We start from the raw sequence: 24,194 nt of genomic DNA on the forward strand, positions 1-24,194 counted from the left end.
CTCTCTGCTAGTCATCGCTCTAACGGCTCCACCGATACTTGCACATTTTGACCCAGATGCTCCTACAGATGTGCACACAGACGCTATCGGTCACGTCATTGCCACAGTTTTGACTCATACTGACTGGGGCACTGATCGTGTAACTGCATATGCCAGTCACCCTTTTGAGAAGACTGAATGTAGTACATACATTTTGTAAATACATAATGTATGTACAGTACATATATTATGCTCAATGTGTGTGCTGCGCCTACACTTGTATTAAACCTAGTGCTGAAACAACACATAAAGGTTTAAGCACATTGTTCAGTGCGCAAATACGTTTTCCGTTGCCAAGTGAAGTGTCGACTCAAAGTTCCTCTTTCAGTGACTGCACACCCTACATTGACCGGGAGTGGCCACCTCCAAGTCCCACAGTCGTTGCCCAGCACGTCTCGGGTGGCCATGGCGGAAACAATGCAGGCATACGGGTCGAGGTAAGCCCAACCGTCGAATAGTCTTTGTTTTCAAAAAGAAGCAACCCTTGAAGAGGAGCTGTGGCTGGAGCGAACTCTGCGACAGGTAGACGTGTCATTGTAGAGGCAGCAATAACGAAGACAACTCCGCATGTGCAAACCTTACATCCAGCGACATGTTCTGTTGACAGATATGCTTCGCCTTGGAGCATCCAAGAATCAGTGGACAGCTTCAGGCACTCTTTGCCATCGAAGTTGCCGTCATGTTCTGTTTAAAGTCTGACTCCGTAACATAGTCCACCACATTCAGGAAAAGCCTGTGTGAGCTCCTATCGGTCACGGTTGAATCTGAGATGAAGCGCACAGCCGTCTCCTTCATGCAAAATTCTTACAAAGGGTGAGAGGGGGAGGGAGTCTGCGTGGCTCAGTAAAAAAATTCACCAATTTGAACAACTAATCGTTATTATGTGGGCTGCCTCTTTAGGCAATATGAGCTCTTAGCTGATGCATTAGTATGCGTTGTCTTGCCGAAAGATTGCGTTGAAGCAATACATAAAGCACGAAGGTCGCTTATCTCGCTGCTGCGGCCGTGTAGTTTGCGCCACCATTCTGCCCTGTTACGGCTAGTTAGTGCCACTAATCCTTCACACGACATAACAATGGGCTAAGAAACTCAATGTTTACCTTCTGATACAAAGCAGATTTTCGTCTGTGCTGCAAGCACGCAGCCTGGCAATTTTGCTTATTTGCCTACAGGACTCCATCTGCCTCAGTGACTGCCCTATGGCAGCCTTGTGAAGGCACATCTTGCTTTAACGGTGCGTGGAGAAAGATTTATTTAGACCTGTAGTGACACAGTAAATAACCTTAGAATCAGTATTCTACGTTTTACGGAACATGAAGCCTTAACAAGAACCTTATGTTGCTTCACAAAAAAAAAAGCAGTGCAATCTTTTTTTATTCAAGCTTCTTTTTACTGGCATGTATAAGACCGTACTTGCGTACAGGTATATATATATTTGTTATCAGGGAATGGAAGTTTACGAGAATTGATTGTCTATTTGTATCGCATCATGTTGCCCTTCGGAGGTAACCGGAAAAAAGTTCTAGCCTTTCACTTGTAAAAGCTGCGCATCATTAGCAGCCATATTGTGAGAATTACTGCACTAATAGAACAATAGGCAGTTTTGCAAATAATATTGCCGCACCTGAAACGAAAAACGAAGACGATGTGCGCGCCAACAGCTCGTGAAAAAGGGGACTGAAGAAGACGATGTTCTTTTGTTTTGCTCGCCTGCTCTTGGCTCCTGCATAAAAACACACGCTGTCAGTTCTCGGACTCAACGTCTCGGTGCACTGCTTACGTTGAACCGCGACACTGGTGGAGGCACTGAGTTGCAAGCCTGCCGGTGCTCAACACCCCATCTGGGAGCCGTTCATCAAGTCCCGACACGCAGCCACCTGTTACGACACCCGTGCACCGCTTCAGTCGGTGGTTGCTAGGCCTATCTCCTGAGCTGACCTCCTTCGACGAACATTCTACCAGGCATTACGTACCTCTATCAATGGCCTCCGCTAGCCAGCCACAGTTGGTCCAAGGGATACAAGGCAGCCTCGTTTCCAATCCAGCCCAGGTAACACTTCTTCAGCCGCTTGTGCCTGATCGCTTCTGTGGTGCCCCACATGAAGATGTTGAAGATTGGCTTGAGCATTACGAACGCGTTGCCGACATCAACCAGTGGAATGCTCAACAGAAGCTCGCCCGCACGTACTTCACTCTCGATGGCACCGCTCACACGTGGCTTGAGAATCGAAAAGGCCGTATATCCACATGGGATGAGTTTCGTCAGCAGCTTATTGACGCCTTTGCTAGCGTCGACCGTCGAGAGCGGGCTCAGCAGTTGCTCTAGTTAAGGCTTCAAAAACAGAATGAAACTGTGGCAATGTTTGCTGAAGACGTGACGCGCCTCTGTCGTCGGGCTGATCCCAACATGTCCGAGGAGAAGAAGTTGCGCTACCTTATGCGCGGCGTGAAAACTGTTCACTGGACTTGTGCGCAATGCCCCAACTACCATGGCCGATTTTATAAGAGAAGCCACTGCCATTGAGCGTGCTCTGCACCAAAGATTGAGGCAATATGATCGCTCATCCAATACCACCCCAATCAACGCCGCTTCAGTCACTCTGGACAATCAGGGCTCCCTACGTGACCTGATCAGAGTCCGAGAAGAAATTCAGAAGCTTTGGACCCCTCCAGTGGATACACCAGTGACCGCCGTTGCCGCAGTCGTTCGTGACGAACTTAGGCACGCTTTTTCAGCAGCTGATCTCGGCCGCGATCAGCGTCAACTGAGTTACGCCGACGCTGTACGCCGTCCACCACCCGTCCCGCCTATTACATCATACTACCAGCCACTTACAGCCGCACCTTCGTCGCAACCATTGCAGGAGGCTTTCAGACGTCGGCCCATGTTTCCTATGTCTCCATGCCACCAGCCATCACTTGCCGCGCCTTACTCGCCACCACGAGAGGACATAAGACGCCCACAATTTCGCAGAACGGACGCTTGGCGCACCGTCAATCAGCGCCCTCTCTGCTTCAAGTGTGGTGGTGCCGGCCATATAGCTCGCTATTGTTGGTACCGCGACACATCGCTTCGCCCGTCTCGGCCAGGGCACGACGGTCGCCGTGCCAACGACGACTACATTGTTCGCCTTGACGACCCTGGTTTTCGAGGACCTTCCACAACGTGGTCTCCCTATCACGAGTCGCCTCCTAATCGCCAGCCCAATTCCGCCCACAGATCACGCTCTCCATCCCCTGCTCAGACATCGTCACCGAATCGACGTAATTTTGCTGGCCTTCGGGGAACAAGGTCGCCCAGCCCTTGCCGGGGAAACTAAAGGCGGCGACCTCTTGGGGTAAGGTCGCAGCCCGACCACAAGACGATAGAAGGTCCCCAGTACTGCCGCTACAGAACGACTCGACGCCGACGAATATTAACAACGACGAAATGGTGAGCGCCAACCTCAATGTAATTATTGATGGAGAGCAAGTGACAGCCCTAGTCGATACGGGTGCTGATTTTTCCATAATAAGTCACAAGCTGACTGATCATCTTAGAAAAGTAAAAACGCCATGGACAGGACCACATATAAGAACAGCGGGTGGTCAATTGCTGCTCCCTACTGAAAGATGCACAGCAAGAATCAGCATAGGAAATTCTTCTTTCGTCGCGACTTTCATTGTTCTCCCAGAGTGCTGCAAAGATTTAATTATAGGAACGGACTTTCTCAGTGAGCATGGTGCAATAATCAAGATCCCGGACCGCGTGGTTTCATTTTACGAGAGTGCTCGTCTGACTGATCCTACATCACCAGAGCACAAATCCTTTCGTCTCAAATACCACAATATAGTCGTGCCGCCTCGATCATGTTGCCTCGTTTCAGTAGCATGTGACGTACCGTTCGACGGTGAAGGAGTCGCCGACCAACTAACCTGGCTGCTTTTCACACACCGCATTTCCGTAGCACAAGGAATAGTCAATGTCACCGATGGCCGAAGGAACTTGCTGTTGACCAATTTTACCTCCGAGCGACGGCACCTTCCAAAAGGCACAACGTTGGCACATTTCGATGAGATCGCAGATGTTTGTGACTGCTTTTCAGCACTCGAAGCAACACGTGCACAAGACCCACGTGACCTAGCACCTAACCTTGACGTCAGCCCTACTTTAACTCAGCAACAGCGGAAACGCCTGCTTGTGCTGCTAGACGAGTTCCACGACTGTTTTGCATCGACCTCGAAAGTTGGCCGGACGTCCTTTACCAAGCACCGAAACATCACAGAGGACACGGCTTGACCAATCCATCAAAATCCGTACCGTGTGGCTTCAAAAAAACGAGAAGCGATAGAACAGCAGGTAACAAAAATGCTTGAAGACGACGTCATTCAACCGTCGAAAAGCCCCTGGGCATCACCTGTTGTTCTGGTGAAAAAGAAGGACGGCAGCCTGCGTTTCTGTGTGGACTATCGAAAGCTAAATCAGGTTACAAAAAAGGACTTATACCCGCTTCCCCGCACGTTACTTCTCTTCCATGGACTTAAAGAGCGGATATTGGCAAATTGAAGTAGACCCCAGGGATCGTGAAAACACCGCTTTCGTGACGCCAGACGGACTGTACGAATTTAAGATTTTACCATTTGGCTTGTGCTCCGCGCCTGCTACCTTCCAGCATCTCATGGATACCGTTCTCTCTGGCCTTAAATGAAGAACCTGCCTAGTATACCATGACGACGTCATTGTGTTTTCTACAACGTTTGACGAACACCTTGAACAATTGCAAATGGTCTTGCAGGCCATACGAGACGCAGTCCTGACGCTCAAGCCGGAGAAATGTCACTTCTGCTTTGAGGAACTGCAGTTTCTTGGCCATGTCGTCAGTTACGCAGGAGTTTGTCCAGACCGCGAAAAAGTTGCCGCCGTCGAACAGTTTCCAACACCATCAGATAAAAAGGCAATGAGGCGTTTTCTGGGTCTCTGTGCATATTATCGGCGGTTTATTCCAGATTTTGCGCGCATTGCGTCACCTTTAACTTGTCTCACGAGGAATGACGTTGCATTTGTTTGGGGCGACGAACAGGAAGATGCTTTCAATGACTTGCGGCAACGTCTACAGACGACCCCCGTGCTTGCCCATTTTGATGACACAGCCCCAACAGGGCTCCATACTGACGCCAGCAATGTTGGCCTCGGAGCTGTGCTTGTGCAGCACCAGGACGACGAGGAAAGAGTGATCGCTTACGCATGCAGAACTTTGTCACGCACAGAAGCAAATTACTCGACCACTGAAAAGGAATGCCTCGCCGTGGTGTGGGTAGTTATGAAATTTCGCCCACACCTGTGCGGCCGCCCATTCAAGGTTATCAGTGACCACCATTCGTTGTGTTGGTTAACAAGTCTGAAAGATCCTTCCGGGCGATTGGCACGCTGGAGCCTTAGACTACAGGAGTTTGATATAACGATGGTGTATAAGTCGGGGAAACGACACACGGACGCCGACTGCCTATCTCGATCACCAATAGAGTCGGCTGCTGCTTTTGATGAAGAGACAGCGTTCCTCGGAATCCTCGACACGTCAACCATCGCAGATCACCAGCATGACAATCCTGAGCTACTTGGCTTAATTAATTATTTAGAAGGACGAAGCCAGAATGCACCCAAAGCCTTTACAAGAGGACTATCGTCGTTCTGTCTGCGAAACAATGTCCTTTACAAAATGAACTTCTCGTCAGACGGGTCCACCTACCTGCTTGTCGTCCCTACCACTCTTCGTTCTGAGGTGTTGCAAGCGTGCTTCAACGAGGTAACATCTGGACATTCAGACTTCACGTGCACACTGAGCAGAGTTCGAGGGAGATATTACTGGCCTAGACTCACCGCTGCCGTGAGCATTCATGTTCGGACCTGCCTCGATTGCCAGCGGTGCAAGTCACCTCCAACGAAACGAGCCGGTTAGCTACACCCTGTCCAGATCCCGACAACGCCATTTGACCAGATCGGAATGGACCTTTTGGGCGCTGTTACCACCTCTACTGCTGGTAACCGCTGAGTTATAGTGGCGACCGACTACCTTACTCGCTACGCCACGACAAAAACCTTCCAAAGAGGCACAGCAGAGGAGGTGGCCCGATTCTTCATAGAGAACATTGTGCTGTGACACGGTGTGCCATCGATTGTTATAACAGTTCGCGGAACCGAAATCACGGCCACGCTTCTAGATAATGTGTTGGTGCTCAGCGGTACTCTTCATCGTACCTAAGTCCACAGCCTACCGTCCACAAACCAACGAGGTGACCGAGCTGCTCAACCAAACTCTGGAAGACATGCATTCAATGTATGTGTACATCGATCACAAAAACTGGGACGAGATTCTCCTTTACATAACGTTCGCATACAATACTGCGAAACAAGAAACCACACGGATGACCCCATTCAGCCTTGTTCATTGACGAGAAGTAAGAACGATGTTAGACGCGATGCTGCCACACGAATGCGATGAACACGAAACGAGTGCTGACGCGTTTACTCAACGCGCAGAGGAAGCCAGGCAGCTCGCATGTCTGCGAATATACCAACAGCAAGAGTACGACGCAGGCCGCTATAACCAACGTCATACACCTGTAACGTACGAAACCGGGGACAGGGTATGGGTGTGGACGCCTGTACGAAGACGGGGACTATCCGAGAAATTGCACAGAAGGCATTTCGGACCTTATCGAATGGTGCGACGACTAAGTGACGTTACCTATGAAGTCGTCCCGGATAGATCAAACTGTTCAAGGCGTTGTCAGCACCGACCTGAGCTTGTGCACGTAGTGCGCATTAAGCCATACGTCGGCGAGTGACTCCGCGAGGCACCATCGCTTCTACAAAGTGACTTCATGCGCGAATTACTTTCTCAGCTATAGCATCGGGGCGATGCTCTTTTAAGGGGAGGCAAATGCCGCACCCGAAACAAAGAACGAAGACGATGTGCGCGCCAACAGCTCGTGAAAAGGGGGACTGAAGAAGACGACGTGCTTTTGTTTTGCTCGCCCGCTCTTGGCTCCAGCATAAAAACACACGCCATCAGTTCTCGGCTCAACGTCTCGGTGCACTGCTTACGTTGAACCGCGACAATATATAGTATCGATGAAAAAGCCAATGAAGTGTTTTTGCAATGAAAATCCGTCTACGCTACCCAATGAAATGGCATTGTGGTTAGGTGTCTCTCGTAACCTCATGTGAAATGGTTGCCTTCCCGGGAAATACACATTCGAAACACGTCGGAGCACGTCTGATCGCGTGTCTTCCGTGTATTACCCGTTCAATATACATGAAGGGAGGGAAATTCTCTGAGGCACTTGGTTTCTGTTATGTACTGTGGGAATCACGCCTATCAAACGGCTTGCGTAACACCTGCTGCGCACCAGTGATGCGCATGGACCACTCGCGGGCTTCAAGAGCAGCAGCCGTGGTGCGGCCTGGTCAGTCGGCAACTGACCACTGTGCGTTCGGGAATGGTGTGCCCCGTGGAGGTGAAGGTAATATGGGCAGTGCGCGTTCCCGCACTGGTGTATCATGTAGCTTTTGCGTTATTTTAGTGTTAATATTAAGTTTTTGAAGTTCGACCAGCCGGCATCATTTCCTCAGCAGAAAGACCATGCGAACCCTGCAGCGCACAACTAATGAAACCACCGGTAATGAAGTCAAGGAAACCAGAAGAAACATTTTTAGATGCTGAGCAGCTTTTGCTCGGGGCTGTGTCCGTCTCTCGACGACTGTCCGTTCTTCACTGCGCATGCGTCAGATATCTACTTCACCTCGATTGAGGGAGAAGAGGTTGGAGAGCGCTGTCCTCCTCGTGTGACCGTGAGGAGGTGAGAGGCGGAAGCCGGCGAAGCGCTGCCACTACTTCGTTTTACCTCTCCCGTTCCCCCTACCACATTTTTTTTCGCCACAGCTGTGTGCTCGTATATTTATAATGTTGCGCGCGCTCGCACCGTTGCAGTCTCCTAGCAGCATTGGGTATTTACTTTGCAGCGCGCGCACACGTGATACTTCACCCAAGTGGGAGGGGCATCAAATTTGTTGTACACAACATATGCACAACTCCAAACACAAATGAAACACACGGAAACGTACAAATGGAAACACATGCGCTTTCGAGCACTGCTTCACATCCCCACATGGTTTTCTCTTTTAGGAGAAGGTGTACTTTTTGTGATTTCTTAAGTGTGGTGTGATTGTTCTCACCCACATCGAAAAGAATGGAGGTGCGTCTCTCTTGGTGGAACAGTAGTCATGGTACTTAGAGACTGACCCACAATCGTGATTCAGATACCGGCCACGCAGTGGCAAGGCGCCAGAAGCAAAACGCTAGGGGCCTGCGTTCCATGCGATGTCCGAGCACATTGACAAACACCAAGTGATCGACCTTCTTGGATCCCTTCACTCCATGGCCCCTCATAATCATATCGATTGCAACCTCGTTGACACTCCCCAAAAAAATGATGTTGAGGATTCTGGATCCCTTGTGGCCTGGCGGAAGCCGCAGAGCGTTCAAATAATAATAATAGTAATAATAATAACAATAATAATAATAGTAATAATAATAACAATAATAATAATAATAATAATAATAATAATAATAATAATAATAATGATAATAATAATAAATATTATAATTATATTTGAATTATAATTTAATTATAATAATAATTTAAATATTTTAATTATATTTTTATGTATAATTTATTTTAATAATAATTACAAACATAATAATATTATTATTATTATTATTATTATTATTATTATTATTATTATTATTATTATTATTATTATTATTATTATTATTATTATTATTATTATTATTATTATTATTATTATTATTATTATTATTATTAAATATACAATAAAATAAATTTATTAAAGTTAGTATCACGGTTAGTGTATTTTTCCTATTGAAGTGGGCGAAAAATGCCTTCTCCATCGGTGGGATACAAACTCGCAGCTCTTGAATTACGAGTCCGATGCTCTACCGTTTCAGCTGTTCGCAGGAATAACTTGAATTGAGGGGCAAACCATAACATCACTATAAAAATCAAACATAATGTCCCTTTTACTTTTCTCTTAAGTCGCTATGAAAGAAAAAAATTCCGCCGGCAACTGTCTGTTCTTAAGATGACACCTCAACAGGTCGGCACAGTAATGAGGTAGCGGAAATAGAATCGATAAGAAGAAGGTAATAGACGAAAGATTGGAAAACATGACTACATCGATCTGCCTCTCTCAGGACGTGCTTCAACCAACGCAACGCGCAGCCGACTGGGAAAGCCACCAAGAAAACCAAGGCACAGTGAGACGCGTGATTTAACACGGGCGGTAAGAAGAATGAGATCTTCGGAACTCACAATGAAGATATTATTGGCCTCGGTGGTGGCACCGCTTCAAAAGACTAATCCTAAGGTGTCATGGAATTGTATGCGAGCAGAGACGCATCACAATACTGCCGTTCCGGGCAGTCGTTTGGGATGCTCTTGACCACCTAACGAAGTGCCGCAACGAGTACGGTTATCATTTTGCCCATCAACGTCAAAAGGCCAGCAGGCCCGGCGGGGTTGAAGAAGCGGGTGGTGTCATCGTCGCACTCTTGGAGACAGCAGCAGAAGCCGGCGGTTGCGAGGAAGCACGCGGTGTCTGTGTCACCATCGAGTTTGTGGTGACGGTGGCAGACGCCGGCTGAGTCATGGAAGAGAGCGATGTCGTTGTCGTGTTTGTGGAGATGACGGGGGCACTCAATATAGCTGGCAGGGTGGCTTCTGAGGCCGTACCGCCAGTTCTTGCGAGCGCATCCAGAAAGAGTGGCCCTTCGCTATCGTCGCACTGCTCCCAGGGGTCCTGGCATGATCCGTGGCTTGGCGACGAATCATGGTGCCGTAAGATGAGGTCATGATCACCAGGGTCTTGCGCTGGAGGTGCCATGAAGAGCAGCGCGGCTCATTTGCTGAATGTTTTCCGCTACAGTAGATGTAGCATGGTGTTCAGTTGCAGATGGTCCTGGGGTGTGCTTGACGCCACAGCGCAGGTACCGTTCGTCTCGCGAGCAGGTGGCAGTTGCGTGCCTGACGTGGCCGCTACAGAAACACTTTAAAGACCGGGGCTGGCGTAAACAAACACGGCGCCTTTCGTTATAAAACAGGATTTCAAAAGGGGATATTGGTTCCCGCAGAATTTAGGTTGAGGCAATTGCCTCTGCGAACATCGGTCACAAGAGGTTCTGATGAAGCGATGTTGGTGGCTAGGTTTTAGAACAGGATCGACTGGTCCATTCCGAACATCACGTCAACAGAGGAGTACAGGTCCAGTTGCATAGCCCAGACTTCAGTCTCGCAGATCGTCTTAACTTAGAACAGGACGGTCAGATTGGCAGTGAGTTGCATGTCAACTGCAACCAAGTTGCGCTTGAAGTTCACGCGTACACGTTGGGTGGCAGGTAATCTCAAGACAAAAGCGTCGATCGTGTTTTTGATACCGCCAGAAAGTTGGCCTTCTTCCTGACAAGTCGAAAGATTATGGCTGCCCGGTCACTTAGAATTGAAACCTCTAACTGCTTGGAGATCTTGATGGATCAGATGAGGACACGTAGTGAGGGCATGAGCGCACTTGGGAAGAACGCTGTTTGCATGGCCGCCGTTTCGGTTGGGAGAGAGAATAAGAGGGTGGTTCTGCGAGTGGGAGTTCTTCGCAGGAAGCCAAGGCCGTGGCAGGAGAGGCGCAAGATCCAGCGTTCACTCTCTCTCTTCACTCGGAGCCTGGGAGAAGGTCGCAATGTCATGGCTGCTGTCCCCCTGAGGACGGAATTTCTTCTTAGAGCGTGCAGAATTCAGCTGTGCCTGTTGCTCCTGCTGCGTGGAAACTGATGTAGATGCCGGGGTTGCCGCGATGGTGTCCTGCTCCTGCGTTTTCTTCCGGTGGCCTCTCTGACGCACCATTTATAAGCCTTAAAGGGTCTGCACGCGAAAGAGCACAGAGTTACGATGGACGAAACAATGGGAGTGCTAAAAAAAGACACACACGTCCTGCTTGCTTTATATCTCACTCGGCTCTCTCTCTGCTTTCCTGGACTCGATTGTCCGCCAGTTTAATTACATTCACGCATGTATGGAGCGCACTGTTATGAAACCTGCAAATGAAACATGAAACGTTTTAAGGACATCGTCAAGTACGAAAGCACGTTTCCTGCGACCCAGGGATGAGCCCACTCAACGCTCCTGTTTAAGTTACTGCACGCCCTATCCGGAAGTATCCGTCTCCCAGTCTCATCATTTTGTCACAGCACGTCACGCCGGGCCATGGACGAAGCAATGCGGGCGTACGACCCGAGGTAAGCCCAACTATCTGATAGTCTATTTAGGGTTTAGGCTTGCCCGTTGTGCGTTGTCCATTGTCCGGCCCAGACCATGCAAGGTATCCACTATACAGGGTATTTCAGGAAATTTGTCCAATATTCTTTGAAAATTACAGAAAGCAGGTATTTGCGTGCTACTTGCGGGGTTGCCTTTCTGTGGCAGAAGGCATCTTCGGATGGGTACAAACATTAATCACGGCAGTAATTATAGAAATTAACGCGATTACCTTTTTAACCGGTAGTAATAGCCACTCGAGTCGAATGGGCATATTCAAGCCCTTCCTACGAATAGTCCATAGCAACTTTGAAGTTTTGGAAAAGCGGCCACTGGTAATCACCGCGGAGCGATGCAATGTGGCCAATTTAGCTGGCGAAATCGAAACCGACGCACCAAAGAGCGCATCTACCATTCACTTCGACAGCACCCTGAATGACGACCGTTTCCCTCGCATTGGGAGAGAAGAAGTAGCGAGTGTCTATATGCAGCCTCGAAGTGACGTGTCTAAATTGACAGTTGATAGTGAATAGAAAAACAGCCTTTTTTTACACAAATCGCTTATCGAGTGGGTCGATCAATACTTCAAGCCATCGTTGGAGACTCAGCATACCTTTTAATATTCAGCCACGGCATCAACAAAGTAACCCCTACTTTATGTGTGCAGCTGCTACCAGGTTTCTCCAAAGAATGACAAATAATAAGGTAGAGCACGCTTCTCTTCGACTCAAAATGGCAGATAAGGGATGTTACAAAAGGAGAAGATGATCAACCAGAACAAAAAAAGCATGGCTGATTCCTTTCTTTAGAAATTGGTATAAACTGACAAAAGACGAACGTATCTTCACCGAGATATTTGAGCGTTCGTTTCGCATTGTTTTGCCACAAGGGCAAAGGAGTGAACGTTACAGCAACAAATTTGTTCCATGCGAAGAACGACATGCAGCTCGAATCATAGTGCGCAGATCCTCAAGAACCTTCTTGCTCGGTGAGGCATGCCCAGGATAATCAGATTTAACAATGAACTACCATTTGCCTCACACAAACGGAAACGCTGCTTTCGCACGGTCATATAGGATTCAACTCGTAACAAGCACTCCTCATTACCCTCAGCTCATACAAAACAGACGCATGAAATGAGCATACACAGAACGAGCGTGAGCAAACGACTGTCTCCGCTCGACACGCTACTCGAACAGCAAAAAAATGCACGGAACGAACGCACAATTATACACAGAACGAGCGCGAACAAGTGTCATAATTCATACTTCATAGTGTGTGAGCAGCATGCCCCTTTCATGAACGCAGCCGCGGCATCGAGCGAAGTGACCTTCGTGCTCTCTTGAGTCACGAGTCTTATCTGATAAGCGCGCGCAGAAGAGACCATGCCCCGTGGAGGAGCGCGCTCAAAGAAATGCGGTAGGCGCCCAACCAACGTGAGCCCATTGAGCAATCTTGCTACATATAACGAAAATGTTGTAGAGCTGAGAATCTCCGAGGTTCGCCAACGGTATATAGCGCATATAAATATCTTGCCGTTAGCAAGCTTGTCAAAGTGTGCTCCGTTGCTTAGTGGTTCGTGATGCTAAGCGAAAGTTCATTTGTTCAACGCTGCGTTGCGGGAATATTCGTTTACGCATTTTTTTCTTTGCAATCTCTTAGCCCCTACTTTACTAAGACATACCCATGGCAGAAATACGTCAGCGCAGCCGTGCTGAACTCCGACATAAAACAATTTATTATTAATTAATTCTGAGGAAGGCAAATCAAAATTACCCTCCTGCAAGGTTTTTAGTAGAAGGTAAACTTAGCCGATTAAGCACACTACAGCGGCCTCACTCCTCCACTATGTGAACAAGCATCTCTGCACCAAGGGTGTTAACTAGGTTAAGGCGAGTCCGATTGATTCCGTGCCTTATTGTATTTCTGAAGCGAGTGGTGTCGGTTGCGCGTAAGATGCAACAAAATCATTCTGTTTTCAAGGAAACATTGGTGCAATCTGGTGCAACTTTCGGAACATCACGCATTTCAAACCTCACATGCAGGCACATCACATGCAGGCACCTCGGCAAGAGAGTACAGAAAAGTGAATACAGGGTGACTACAGAAAATAACAAGGACACAACTTACATGAAACATAAAATGTAGTATTTTTGTGTATACATGATCTATTTAAATAGTGCACAAATTGAAATCACGCATATGCTGAAATAAACGCTGAAGCTGCTTTCTTCGAAGGCCTCTTTACACTGACACAAAGGTTTATTATTTCCGTTTCTGCCGTGACCGCGCCTGATCTGTCATCCTGAGACTAGTTGAGGCTAACAATGGCCGAGCCCCTCTAGAAATTCAAGGTATCTGAGGCTTCGACTATTGGCGAAAATTGCAGTGGTCCATAACAGTATAACTCTTTTAAAGACCTTTTTAAAGAACTGTTTTAAAGAACTGTTTAAAGGCCTTTCTTGGCTAAAGAATTTTGGTCTGGCTGTCTGCCGGTCGGTGGACTTCTGTCACCCGAAACGGCTAAAGTACAACCAGATCGGCAGCTCGATCCCGCGAATATTGCTCTGGTTTTTGCATAAATACTTGTGCGTATAATCGATTAAAAAGCTAACGTGGCGCATATCTGAGGCACAGCATCAACATGTCAGTATACTGTAGCATGTTTCATTGTATTAAATAAGGCATACGTAATTCTGAGGACCACGGGGTTTATTGCGTTGCGCTGACACAGCAACTCTATGCACGAAGAAGTAAGTGTGTGCTACGCTTTGCAAAGACAATACGGTGGTGGCGCCTATCCGTCACCTTGCATTCTACACATTATGACCTCCAATATTGCGCGTGCACGCCGCGCGCTTGCTATACACCGGAACACAGCGAACTCAGTGCTCGCCGCCATATAAAAAAATGCGTGGCGCCATCTGTTGCATGCGCGGCAAAGCAACACTTTCAACTGCCACGCGAGCAGACGTTCTGCTAATCAAACGCGAAACTTCACAACCCGAGGCCGGCTGTAAGCATGATTAGCGTTATTCTTCTACTAAAATTTTTTGCCGATTTCGTGTGAAACGTCGAGGAGACCGTCCTCGACAGTCTGAGATGTCTGCAGCGCGTGCATTGCAGACTGCGGAAGTGACTTCATCAGGTACGTATTATCCAACTGAAAGAAATGTGAATAGCAGGAAGTGTTAACTGCGGCGTGCCTTGGCTCTGACAAGGCAGAATTTGTGCTGTATGCCGGCGTAAACATCGCGCTAGAATCTGGCTCCAACTTACGCACCGCATGTGTATCGAATTGCTCGGCCTGTAAATTTGGCTGAATAAAAGTCTATTACTACTACTATCAACTGCCAGTACTGCCAGGCACTCGGAACACGTGGTGCAAAAGTGCCAGCCAGAACAAGATTTTGAAATACTTCGGTGACGCCAGCCGAAAGCACATGTAGATTCGCCTAGTGACAGTCAAGGTATTTCTGCAGTTCGACCGCGTCGAAAGCCGTACTTTCCGCCTCGTTCACATTTCTTTGCATCGCGATAGTAGGTCGGTACAGTTGTACTAAACATGCGCGGTGCGTGCATCCACGCATGAGTCGAAATACGTATACCCTATTATTGACATGCGGCCTGAGAAAGAGCACGGCAATAGTTTGTCCCGCATACTACAGGCATACTGCACTCAAATCGCTGCTGTAAAGTGGAAAAGCTGGAGTCGCGCTTGAATAAACGCAATAAGTAGACTTACTCGTACACTTCACAGGGCTCGTAGTTTTTCCTGTTGATTGCGATTGTATCCTAAGGCGGCGGAGCTCAGCGTTTTTGTTGTGGACAGAAATCTTTGCAATCGCAAAACGCCTCACCAGCACAATTCTCGCAATGCGCTGTAAACTTCACAGGCAGTGCCCAACAATCTCTTCCTCTTACGCTGGTTATTGTCGCATCAGACTAAGTGCAGTGGTACCCAGATGACATTTTATTAGCGGGCGAAGCGTGAACAGGTGCTTTTTCGCATTTTAAACTCCCAGAGCCACTGCAATCCATGCTAGAGATGCGCGCCTTGGCAGTTCCAAACAAATGATGGCGTCTCTTGGAGTGAGGGTATACCGCTGAATGCGCCTGGGTACGAGCTAGGCGTGCTCTGCTCTATATCAAAGGGCATCCTCTCGTTTTTCAAGATGACTGCCAGATGGCGCTCATGTCTCATGCAGCCTCGAGCCCCTCGACGTGCTCGTTTGCATTCGCTGCGCGTTGAGGCACTCTAACGCAGCGCCTCCAGACTCCTATTCACCAATTTTCTCGCGCAGACATCAAATCAACGTGATATTCAGTCTCTTCAGACAAAGAACTGTCGGCTTTCGATGACATTCGCAGTGAAACATGCAGATATGGGGCCATTTGTTTCATGAACGAATTTTCATTGCCGGATGCGCATCGCATTATACCAATGTGTTTATTCTATTGTCCAGGACACCACTTGGTACACTGAGTCAGGAATCAAACACTGCTTACGGATATGGTACGAAGGTCTTCTTCTCTATAAGCATTTTTATGTGTGTGTGTGTGTGCTGCGTTAGGTGTCCTAATTTTTTCCATTGTTTTACCTATATTATAATCTCCCCCTTCCCTTCTCTCGTCTTTGCTGACCTGGATAACCTCCCTGCCTTTACTTCTATTCGACTTTTTCCTCTTTTCTACGTTTTCAGAGTTTCTCCACTGCAAGTATAAATCGGGATACATTTCCCAAGCAAGCGGTTGAGAAGAACTATATTTGCTTGAGAATGAAACTGTCAGTGGTCGCCGGCCACAGCGAAAATTTCAAATTGAGGCAGTAAGAATAGTCCCTTCAATTTATGCATCACACTTCGTATATAGAGAGATGGGGTCATATTAGCGGCGCCCAGGTTGGCAACCTATATAACCTATTGCTCTAAAAATTCTTCTCTATTCACCCGCCTAGCACTCTTTGAACACAACTGTCTTGTGGACCGCTAAGTACCAACCAGCGTTGTCTTTAGTACAGGTAGTCTACATTAGACATTCCTTGCTTTTCAGATTACGCGAGTATGAATCAGTACGGAGTCCCCAGTGCCCCACTTCTGGGCTACAATAGCCGTCACTCTATGACTGCTCTTCAAGGTGGAAGACGTCCGGACAACGAACAAGCACCGACAAAGAGAGCTTGGTGAGTTTAAGCTTAGATTAAAACAAGGTTCTTTGTATTAACTCGAAGCACGTAGCAGTTTGGGTGGTTCCTTTGGACAAGCACTCGTTTGCTCGCGCCAATAACGACATTCTTCTACGTTGTTTGAAACTGAAGCAAACACGTGCACTTTGATTTATTTCAAAAACCAAGGAGCTCCATGTGAGCCGACTGCAGTCTCCACACCTATGACAAAGCCGTGAAATTATGCGCCAGTAGAACTCGGCATTATATTCGCTTCCTAATTTTGCCTTCACTGAGTAGCGAGATCACCAGCAGAACTTTGTGCAATAGTGCGGTAAGTACCTGAGCAATACTTACCCGTTTTCCTGGGCTTATTGTATGGACGCCTTTTAGTCCTTTCTGGTGTCCCCTTCACGTTTCGTATAAAGTATGACTCCGTAACATAGCCCAGCACATTGTATGCTACATGTCCAAGGGAAATCCTGCGGGGGCTCCCGATGGACGTGGACCAAGCTGAGATTAATCACACCGCCCATCTCTTCTTGCGATATTTATACAAAGGTCGCAAGAGGGCAAAATAGTATGCATGTCCCTGGCAAAAAAAAAAAGCTCACTTTGAACAGATAGGCGTGGTCATGCGTGCTGCCTCTCTTAAGAGGGGAACCGCCAATAGCTGATGCATATTTGGAAAGTTTGTGTAGAAGCCATACTTGAGTGCAATGACCGCTTAGCTCACTGCAATGCCTTCGTACTTTGCGTCAACGTTCTGCTCCGGTAAGGCTAGTGAGCCGCACTCCTTTCTTTGCATAACACTCCAAGAGGCTCACGCATTCAATGTTTAACACCTGTGGCAATGGTGATATTGCGTCTGTGCTGCAAGCACGTAGCCTGATAGTATCGCTCGTTTCCCTGCAGGACGCCATCTGCCTCACTGACAGCCCAATGGCGCCCATATGAAGACGCATCTCGCTCTAATGGTACGTGCAGGGAGATTTTTACCCTATTTATATTTGTATTGACGGCATAAGCAAATGTAGAATTAGTCTACCATGGCTTATGGAACACGAAGCCTTGATAGAAACAGTGCATTCCTTCACACAAAAAAAAGCAATGCGATCTCTTCAGTTCAGGCTGCCTTATGCTGGCATTTAGGAAAGCGTTTGCCTACAGATGTCGATATATCCAGCATCAGTGAATGCAAGTTAAAGACACTGGAATGTCTATGAGTATTAGATTATGGTACCTTTAGAAGGTTCGCAAGCAAAGTTCTTACCCGCAACTTATAACCACTGCGCATCATTTGCACTGAACGAACGTCCGGCAGCCCTTAAAATATTATATTGTATTGATGACAAGATCACAAAAGTGTTTTCCAATGAATATCTTATCGACACTATTCGATAAAATGCCATGGAAGATAGGTGCCTTTCGCGACCTGGTGGAAACCACCGAACACTGAAAAAACTGCCCCCCCCCCCCGAAAATATACGTCCAATATGTATGACGAAAGCAAAGCAAGCAGAAAAGACACTGTTTGTGGTTTAACTGCAGTACAATGAGTCTCACCTAAATTGAATGACACGAAGCTGTGTCCCTTATAGTCTCAACAGTGGTCATCGTACGCGGCTGCCGACCCGTAGTCGCAGTTGGATATCCGGCCACACAGTGGTTATTTACTGATGGCGACGAAATGCTATAGATTCATGTTTTGCACGATGACAGTGCACCCTGAAGAACATCGGATGGTTGAGCTTTCTGGATTCATTTATTACGGTGTCTTTTATATTTATTTCGGGTTTTTTTTTTGCCCCGTCGTGGTGGTCTAGTTGCCAAGGTATTCGGCTGCTGACTCACAGGTCGCGGGATGGAGGCCCGTTGGCGGCGGCTGCATTTTTGATGTGGGCGGTAACGTTGTGGCCCGTGTACACAGATTTGAGCGCACGCTAAAGAACCCCAGGTGGTCCAAATTTCCGGAGCCCTTTACTACGGCGTCTCTCATAATAATATGGTGGTTTTGGGGCGTTAAACATCACATATCAATCAATCATATTTTGTGGTTTAAGGATGAAAACTCTAAATAATAGGCAATCAATCAATCATTCATTAGGATTGCCTCCTAACAACCATCAGGTCCTATTGCATGTGCACTTAAAAATAAACATTTAAAATAAACAAAACAATAGTCTTGCGAAAAAATTAAAATAAAAAATGAAAACGCTCATTAGAAAATCAGCGCCAAATGGAAGAATGAAGAGACAAGAATATACCGGAATTAGAGTTAAAAATAAAGACGAATACACGCAACTATGTAGAAACCTTCCTGAATAATATTGTGAAAAACTATGTTAAGACAGTGTAGAGCTGAGATAGAAACAATGACAGTGAACTGTGCAATACATCAAGATCATGAAAGTTAACGTTAGAGACTTTGTATTCTGTGTACGGTGGTATGTCGAAAGAACTTGGCAGGTACATGAAATGACTGGTTTTCTCTGGTTAACTTACACGGAATCCGAAAATTTACAAAACTGAGAATTTAAAAGCAGGATATCATAGCGTGAACTGGTTTGTAAGAAAATGACAGGTCAGCGCGGTTACGTCGGCAGTATAGCGATGGCAATCCAGAATGATTTACAGCAAAACGATTGTTCTAAATGCTTATTAATTTTTTTCTGGACTCTCTCAACGGCGTGACTGCCAGATTTAGCGATGAAATTTCAAGGCACCGATGGATATTTAAGTTGAGGAAGACATGTTGCACTGTACAATTCGTGGAAGGCTGTAGGAGAGCTAAATTCTCGAGAGATTCTGCTAACGGCGCCGAGAGAACGAAGGTCACGCCAGGCAGCACAGTTAGCGTGAGCACACAAATTTAACATGGTATCAAAAAGAACACCTAAATCACTGAATTCATAAACGTTACATAACATGGTAATAGCAGAGTACGGAAATGACAAGATGGATGTCTTGCGAGATATACTCTTGAATATAGTCTTCATTATTGTTAGTTGATTGTTTATTATTATTATTATTATTATTATTATTATTATTATTATTATTATTATTATTATTATTATTTAAATGAACGAAACGCCCTCTCACAAGTTGGGATACAAACTCAGAACGGTCAAATTGCGCGTTTGGAGCTCTACCATTAAACATCAATGCAGGGTACCCCCTGCTTTCAACGAATTAAATTTGAGGTGGAAATCATGAGTTTATTATAAATACATCACAAATAATGTCTTTTCTGCTTTTCTTGACCTAATTGTTCATCAGTTTCGTTACGTTCAACGTATGTATGGCACTCACTCTTCCAAAAAATATACAACGTTAACCAGTTAACCACAAGGAAGGATTCAATGGCATCGTTAAGTAGGTGAACATGCTTCCTACTGCCCTGGAAAGTGTCGACTCAACTCTTCTATTTCAGTCTTTGCAAACGCTACGCAAACAGGAAGTAGCCCTTTCCCAGCTCCGCCGTTCTCCCTCGACACATCGCTCGTGGCCATGGATTCAGCATTACGAGAATACAACCCGAGGTGAGCCTAAGTGTTGAATACTCTTTTTGGGGGCACCTTAGTATCTCAGCTAATCCGTTGTCTCTTGTGCGTTGTCGCGTTGTCCCGCACAGCACATGCAAGTTTTCCACTATACCCCACCGTAAGAAGTATTAAAGCAACCCCCACAGTGCCACCATGCCATTCGTCATTCTGCTGATCTGCGAGGTACCCAATACACATCGGTGATGCAATCGGTTCACATTGTGCTGTGCCTGATGACGATCGAGAGTTTTCCAAACTGAACATTCTCTTTCTGCCATTGATGAAAACAATCATGAACGCGTTCTCGTCCATGAAAGGCAACGACGGCACAGAAATCAAGCTAGCCTAATGGCCGGACTTCTAGAAGCAGCTGCAACGCTGACCATAAGTTGGTACTCCTGAGGTGAGAACGCTGGTAGCTCAACGTCTACAAATACAGGAAGCTACCTCGAATTTGCTGATTTAAGGTTAGATCCCATCGAAAAATCATTGTCTGTACATTTCACTTACCACACAGAAGTAGTAATGGAGGACAGACGCAATGTGGAACTGGACATTGTAAAAGTTATTATTAATAAAACATGGTATATGCTGTACACACGCGTTGTCACTCATTTACATGCGCCAGCTGGTTGGTAGTTTAGCTGCCCCTTGCCTCGCCCACTCGGTGTGATTCACTTCGTGTGGACTCTCTTTTTCTTTTTTTGAATTGAGAAAGGAAGAATACTCGAACAACGGTTGTGGCTGGAGCCAACTCTATGACATGTAGCCGTGTCATCGACAAGATCGCTCTAACGAAGACCAGTCGAAACGTTCGGTCCAGCGACACCCCTTGTTGAAAGATTTCCTTTTCGCCTTGAAGCCTACATGGTGCCCAAGAAGGTTTGCATTGTTAGGACGTCTTCAATGGAGCTACTCGGAGGCCTCGCCTAACGGCCGCAATGGTTTTCACATAGTGGCATTCCCAGGCAGGGAAGTTCTAAATAATCGACGCGGCTATCAGGTAGCAGGAAGTTAAGCCAGAACTAAAGAAATATTTTTGGTCGACAAATTCATGCCGCGTGAACGAAGAGGAGATTGATGAGGGCAGTACTTTCGGAAACTTTGTAATTCATTACTTGCGTGCGACTGCAACACAGACATGCACTATCAAGTAGGCAAACCAAGGGGCGGGTTCTTTATTTGTCGTCCCTTTCCAAATCGGAAGTAAACAAAGAGACAAGGATAAACGATATGAAAAGAAGGAAACATGGAGGAAGGTAATATCGTGGTACAGGTACGTGTGTACATTGCACGCATACTAGGGATCGCCTAAACCAGTGAATTTTCAGAACGCGTTCATGAGCTTTGTAGCTCTTAAGGGGCTTACCTACGAACTAAAATACGAGAGTATGACTTCATTATCGCCTTCTCTACACTTCTGCAGTCTCGTTTTCCTCTAGGTCATATTTGACTTCATTAAACACGTAGAAAATAACAGCACAAAGCATTGGGCTCTTCAGCAATTCACACTTCTAGGCTTCACTTTTTGATCTCCGTTCACACGATCAAAAATACACTAAATATTGGAGGAGTTTTGAGCTTGACATCGAATCTAAAATTTGGTAAAGCGATTGGACCCATCACATCCGCTTCGCAAACGCTAGTCTCTCTTCGGAACTCATCGGACATTTGAACCATGACGCAAAAAAAACTGAGCGTATGTACGAGTGACACTGTCCTGGGCTGCTTGCTCTAAGTACAGTTGTGAAGCATGCCATAATACTTCCTTTTGCGAATCAGCGAAGGGCCCACCACACGTCCACAAAACAAGCGAACCTAGGCAGCTGCTTACTTTGTTTATGCTTTTGCTAATGTTCATGGTTAAATATTTGCCAGAGCTTTGCAATGAATGGGCCTCTAAACCACTTGCAATTGTGCAATTGTGCAATTCTAAAGTCTTAACGCCTGCTACAGCTCAACGCTTTTGTCACGAAACTAGACTTCGGTTGAGGAGAACCCTCGCTCAAAATTCCGCTCGTAGAGCTTTTACAGCGAAAGCTGTTATCTGATACCAACAATCGCTGGTTTTGGCACCGTAGTTGTCCACCACTACCAGTATTCGTTAACATTAACGCATGAAAAAAAGTAGAGAAACTAAATAAATTAGTTATACCCAGGATATAACGGGATTCAAACTCGGGCCCTCTGCTTGACAGTGCGCTATGCTTCCACTGAGCTGTGCCGATGCTTGCATTTCTAATGCAAACTGACTCTGTGCAAGTTTATTTTCAGGTAAAAGACTGCGTTAGCATGCGTCGATTGCGTAACGAGTGGGCGTACAATGCACCAACCCATCACAAAAGTGTGAGCATAAATCTTTATTGTGGTCAGCCAGAGCATCACCAAAGAGCACATAATGAATTCTAAGTATGTAGCGGTCACCCGGCTTCTCCGAAGGATGACGATAAGTTGCATGTCAATCATTTATTACTACACAAGGTCACAGGTAAAATATGTTGCAAGAGAAGAACATGGAAAAGTTTTAAACAAACTGCGCAATGGTACTATAAATGACAATTCCCCTCACACCCTTTCCTCGCAGACCGGCTAGCTACTAGCTAACCTCCCTGTCCTCCCTTTTTTCTTCCCCTTCATTCTTATGCTATGCAAAAATTTCAATTATTTATAGTGTAATGAGCCCCATTTACGCTTACTTGTAGCAGTTGCCCCAAGAGTGTTTAGAAGAGGCTCTAGAAAGGCTGCTCTGTTTCCATTCCAGCTTTCTTTGGGATAGTCCTTTGTGAGCCGCGCTGATTTGAATGTTCTTTTAACACGAAAGTGTTTTCTGCCAGGGTCAACCACGACTCTGTGACGTATTTCCGTCACGGATATGACGTTGTAAATTATTCAACAGATTGCAAAGAAACGAAACTACAAGAAGAGATTTGGCAGCTGGGCATCGAATCGGTGACCTCACGCTACCTAGTGGGTCACGCTAACTACTGCACCCAAAAGGGACCTTTCTCCAGTATGTTAACGACGTGCCGTTCATATACACCATGTACCGCTAGCGGCCTTCAGAGCTTGGAAACTTAAGCACGTGTAGTGGAGCATACGCACCAACGCGTATGCGCCTTCGGAAGACAACGAAAAGCCCGTGCTCTGATTGCGCGAGAACCTGTGCCGCCTATGCCAGACTTGCTGTTCGCCCATTTTCTGTCGCGACCTCGTTGCGACTCCTCTGTTCGTATAAACATCATCGCATTTGGTGGAGGCTGCTGAGATCCCTAAGCAGACCTTGAGCTCCGCTCTCGCAAGTTGGCCGAAAGACCACCGTACAACATGACTGACGCAGTCGCCAACCAGCCCATCCCAGCACACCCAGCACCATCGGCTGCCCCGTCGACCTACCCCGGTGCTACCCGTCAGCGAGACCCACTAATCTTCAGCGGCAGTGGTGAGCAAGACGTCGAAGACTGGCTCTCCTTGTACGAACGCGTGAGTGCCAGCAACAAATGGGACAATGACTCTAAGCTTGCCTATGTTATCTTTTACTTGGCTGACGTCGCCAAGCTATGGTTCACCAACCGCGAAACCGCCATCGCCAGCTGGTCCACCTTTAAGACCCTCGTGACCGAAGCGTTCGGCCAACCAGAGGTCCGCAAGCTCCGCGCTGACCAGCGTCTCCGCCACCGAGCCCAGCAGCCTGGCGAGACCTTTACTAGCTATATTGAGGATGTGCTCGACCTCTGCAGGCGTGTTAACTCATCCATGCCTGAAGAAGAGAAAATTCGACATATTCTCAAAGGCATCGAGGATGGCGCATTCCAGATGTTGCTGGCGAAAAGCCCGACCACGGTTGCAGTCCTCGTAAGCCTGTGCCAAAGCTTCGATGAATTGCGTCGTCAGCGTTCCATCGCCCGACAGAGTGTCCCATCACAAGATTCGATCTCGGCCGTCGCACTCGCAAATGGCAACGTTCACCAAGGAACTCTGTCGAACCAGATTAAAGACTTCATCAGGGGGGAAGTCGCCCGACAGCTCTCCCTGCTGCCGCATAGCGACGCGCCCACGACAAGCCTCCCTTCGAATATGCAGCA

The 24,194-nt window shown here is 46.9% G+C and overlaps 1 protein-coding gene across 2 annotated transcripts in view; it reads left to right on the forward strand.

Annotated features, from left to right (window-relative positions):
• Nucleotides 1–24,194, forward strand: part of LOC119180764 (uncharacterized) — a 78,051-nt gene that overhangs the window by 19,754 nt on the left and 34,103 nt on the right. For both annotated transcript variants that reach the window (XM_075875688.1, XM_075875689.1), the window contains exons 7-11: nt 368–476; nt 15,870–15,919; nt 16,456–16,585; nt 17,483–17,544; nt 20,001–20,109. In XM_075875688.1, coding sequence (XP_075731803.1) covers nt 368–476; nt 15,870–15,919; nt 16,456–16,585; nt 17,483–17,544; nt 20,001–20,109 — 460 coding nt within the window. The remainder of the gene's footprint in view (nt 1–367; nt 477–15,869; nt 15,920–16,455; nt 16,586–17,482; nt 17,545–20,000; nt 20,110–24,194) is intronic.

This window comes from Rhipicephalus microplus, chromosome 10 (genome assembly GCF_043290135.1).
Source record: "Rhipicephalus microplus isolate Deutch F79 chromosome 10, USDA_Rmic, whole genome shotgun sequence".
Taxonomy (NCBI): domain Eukaryota; kingdom Metazoa; phylum Arthropoda; class Arachnida; order Ixodida; family Ixodidae; genus Rhipicephalus; species Rhipicephalus microplus.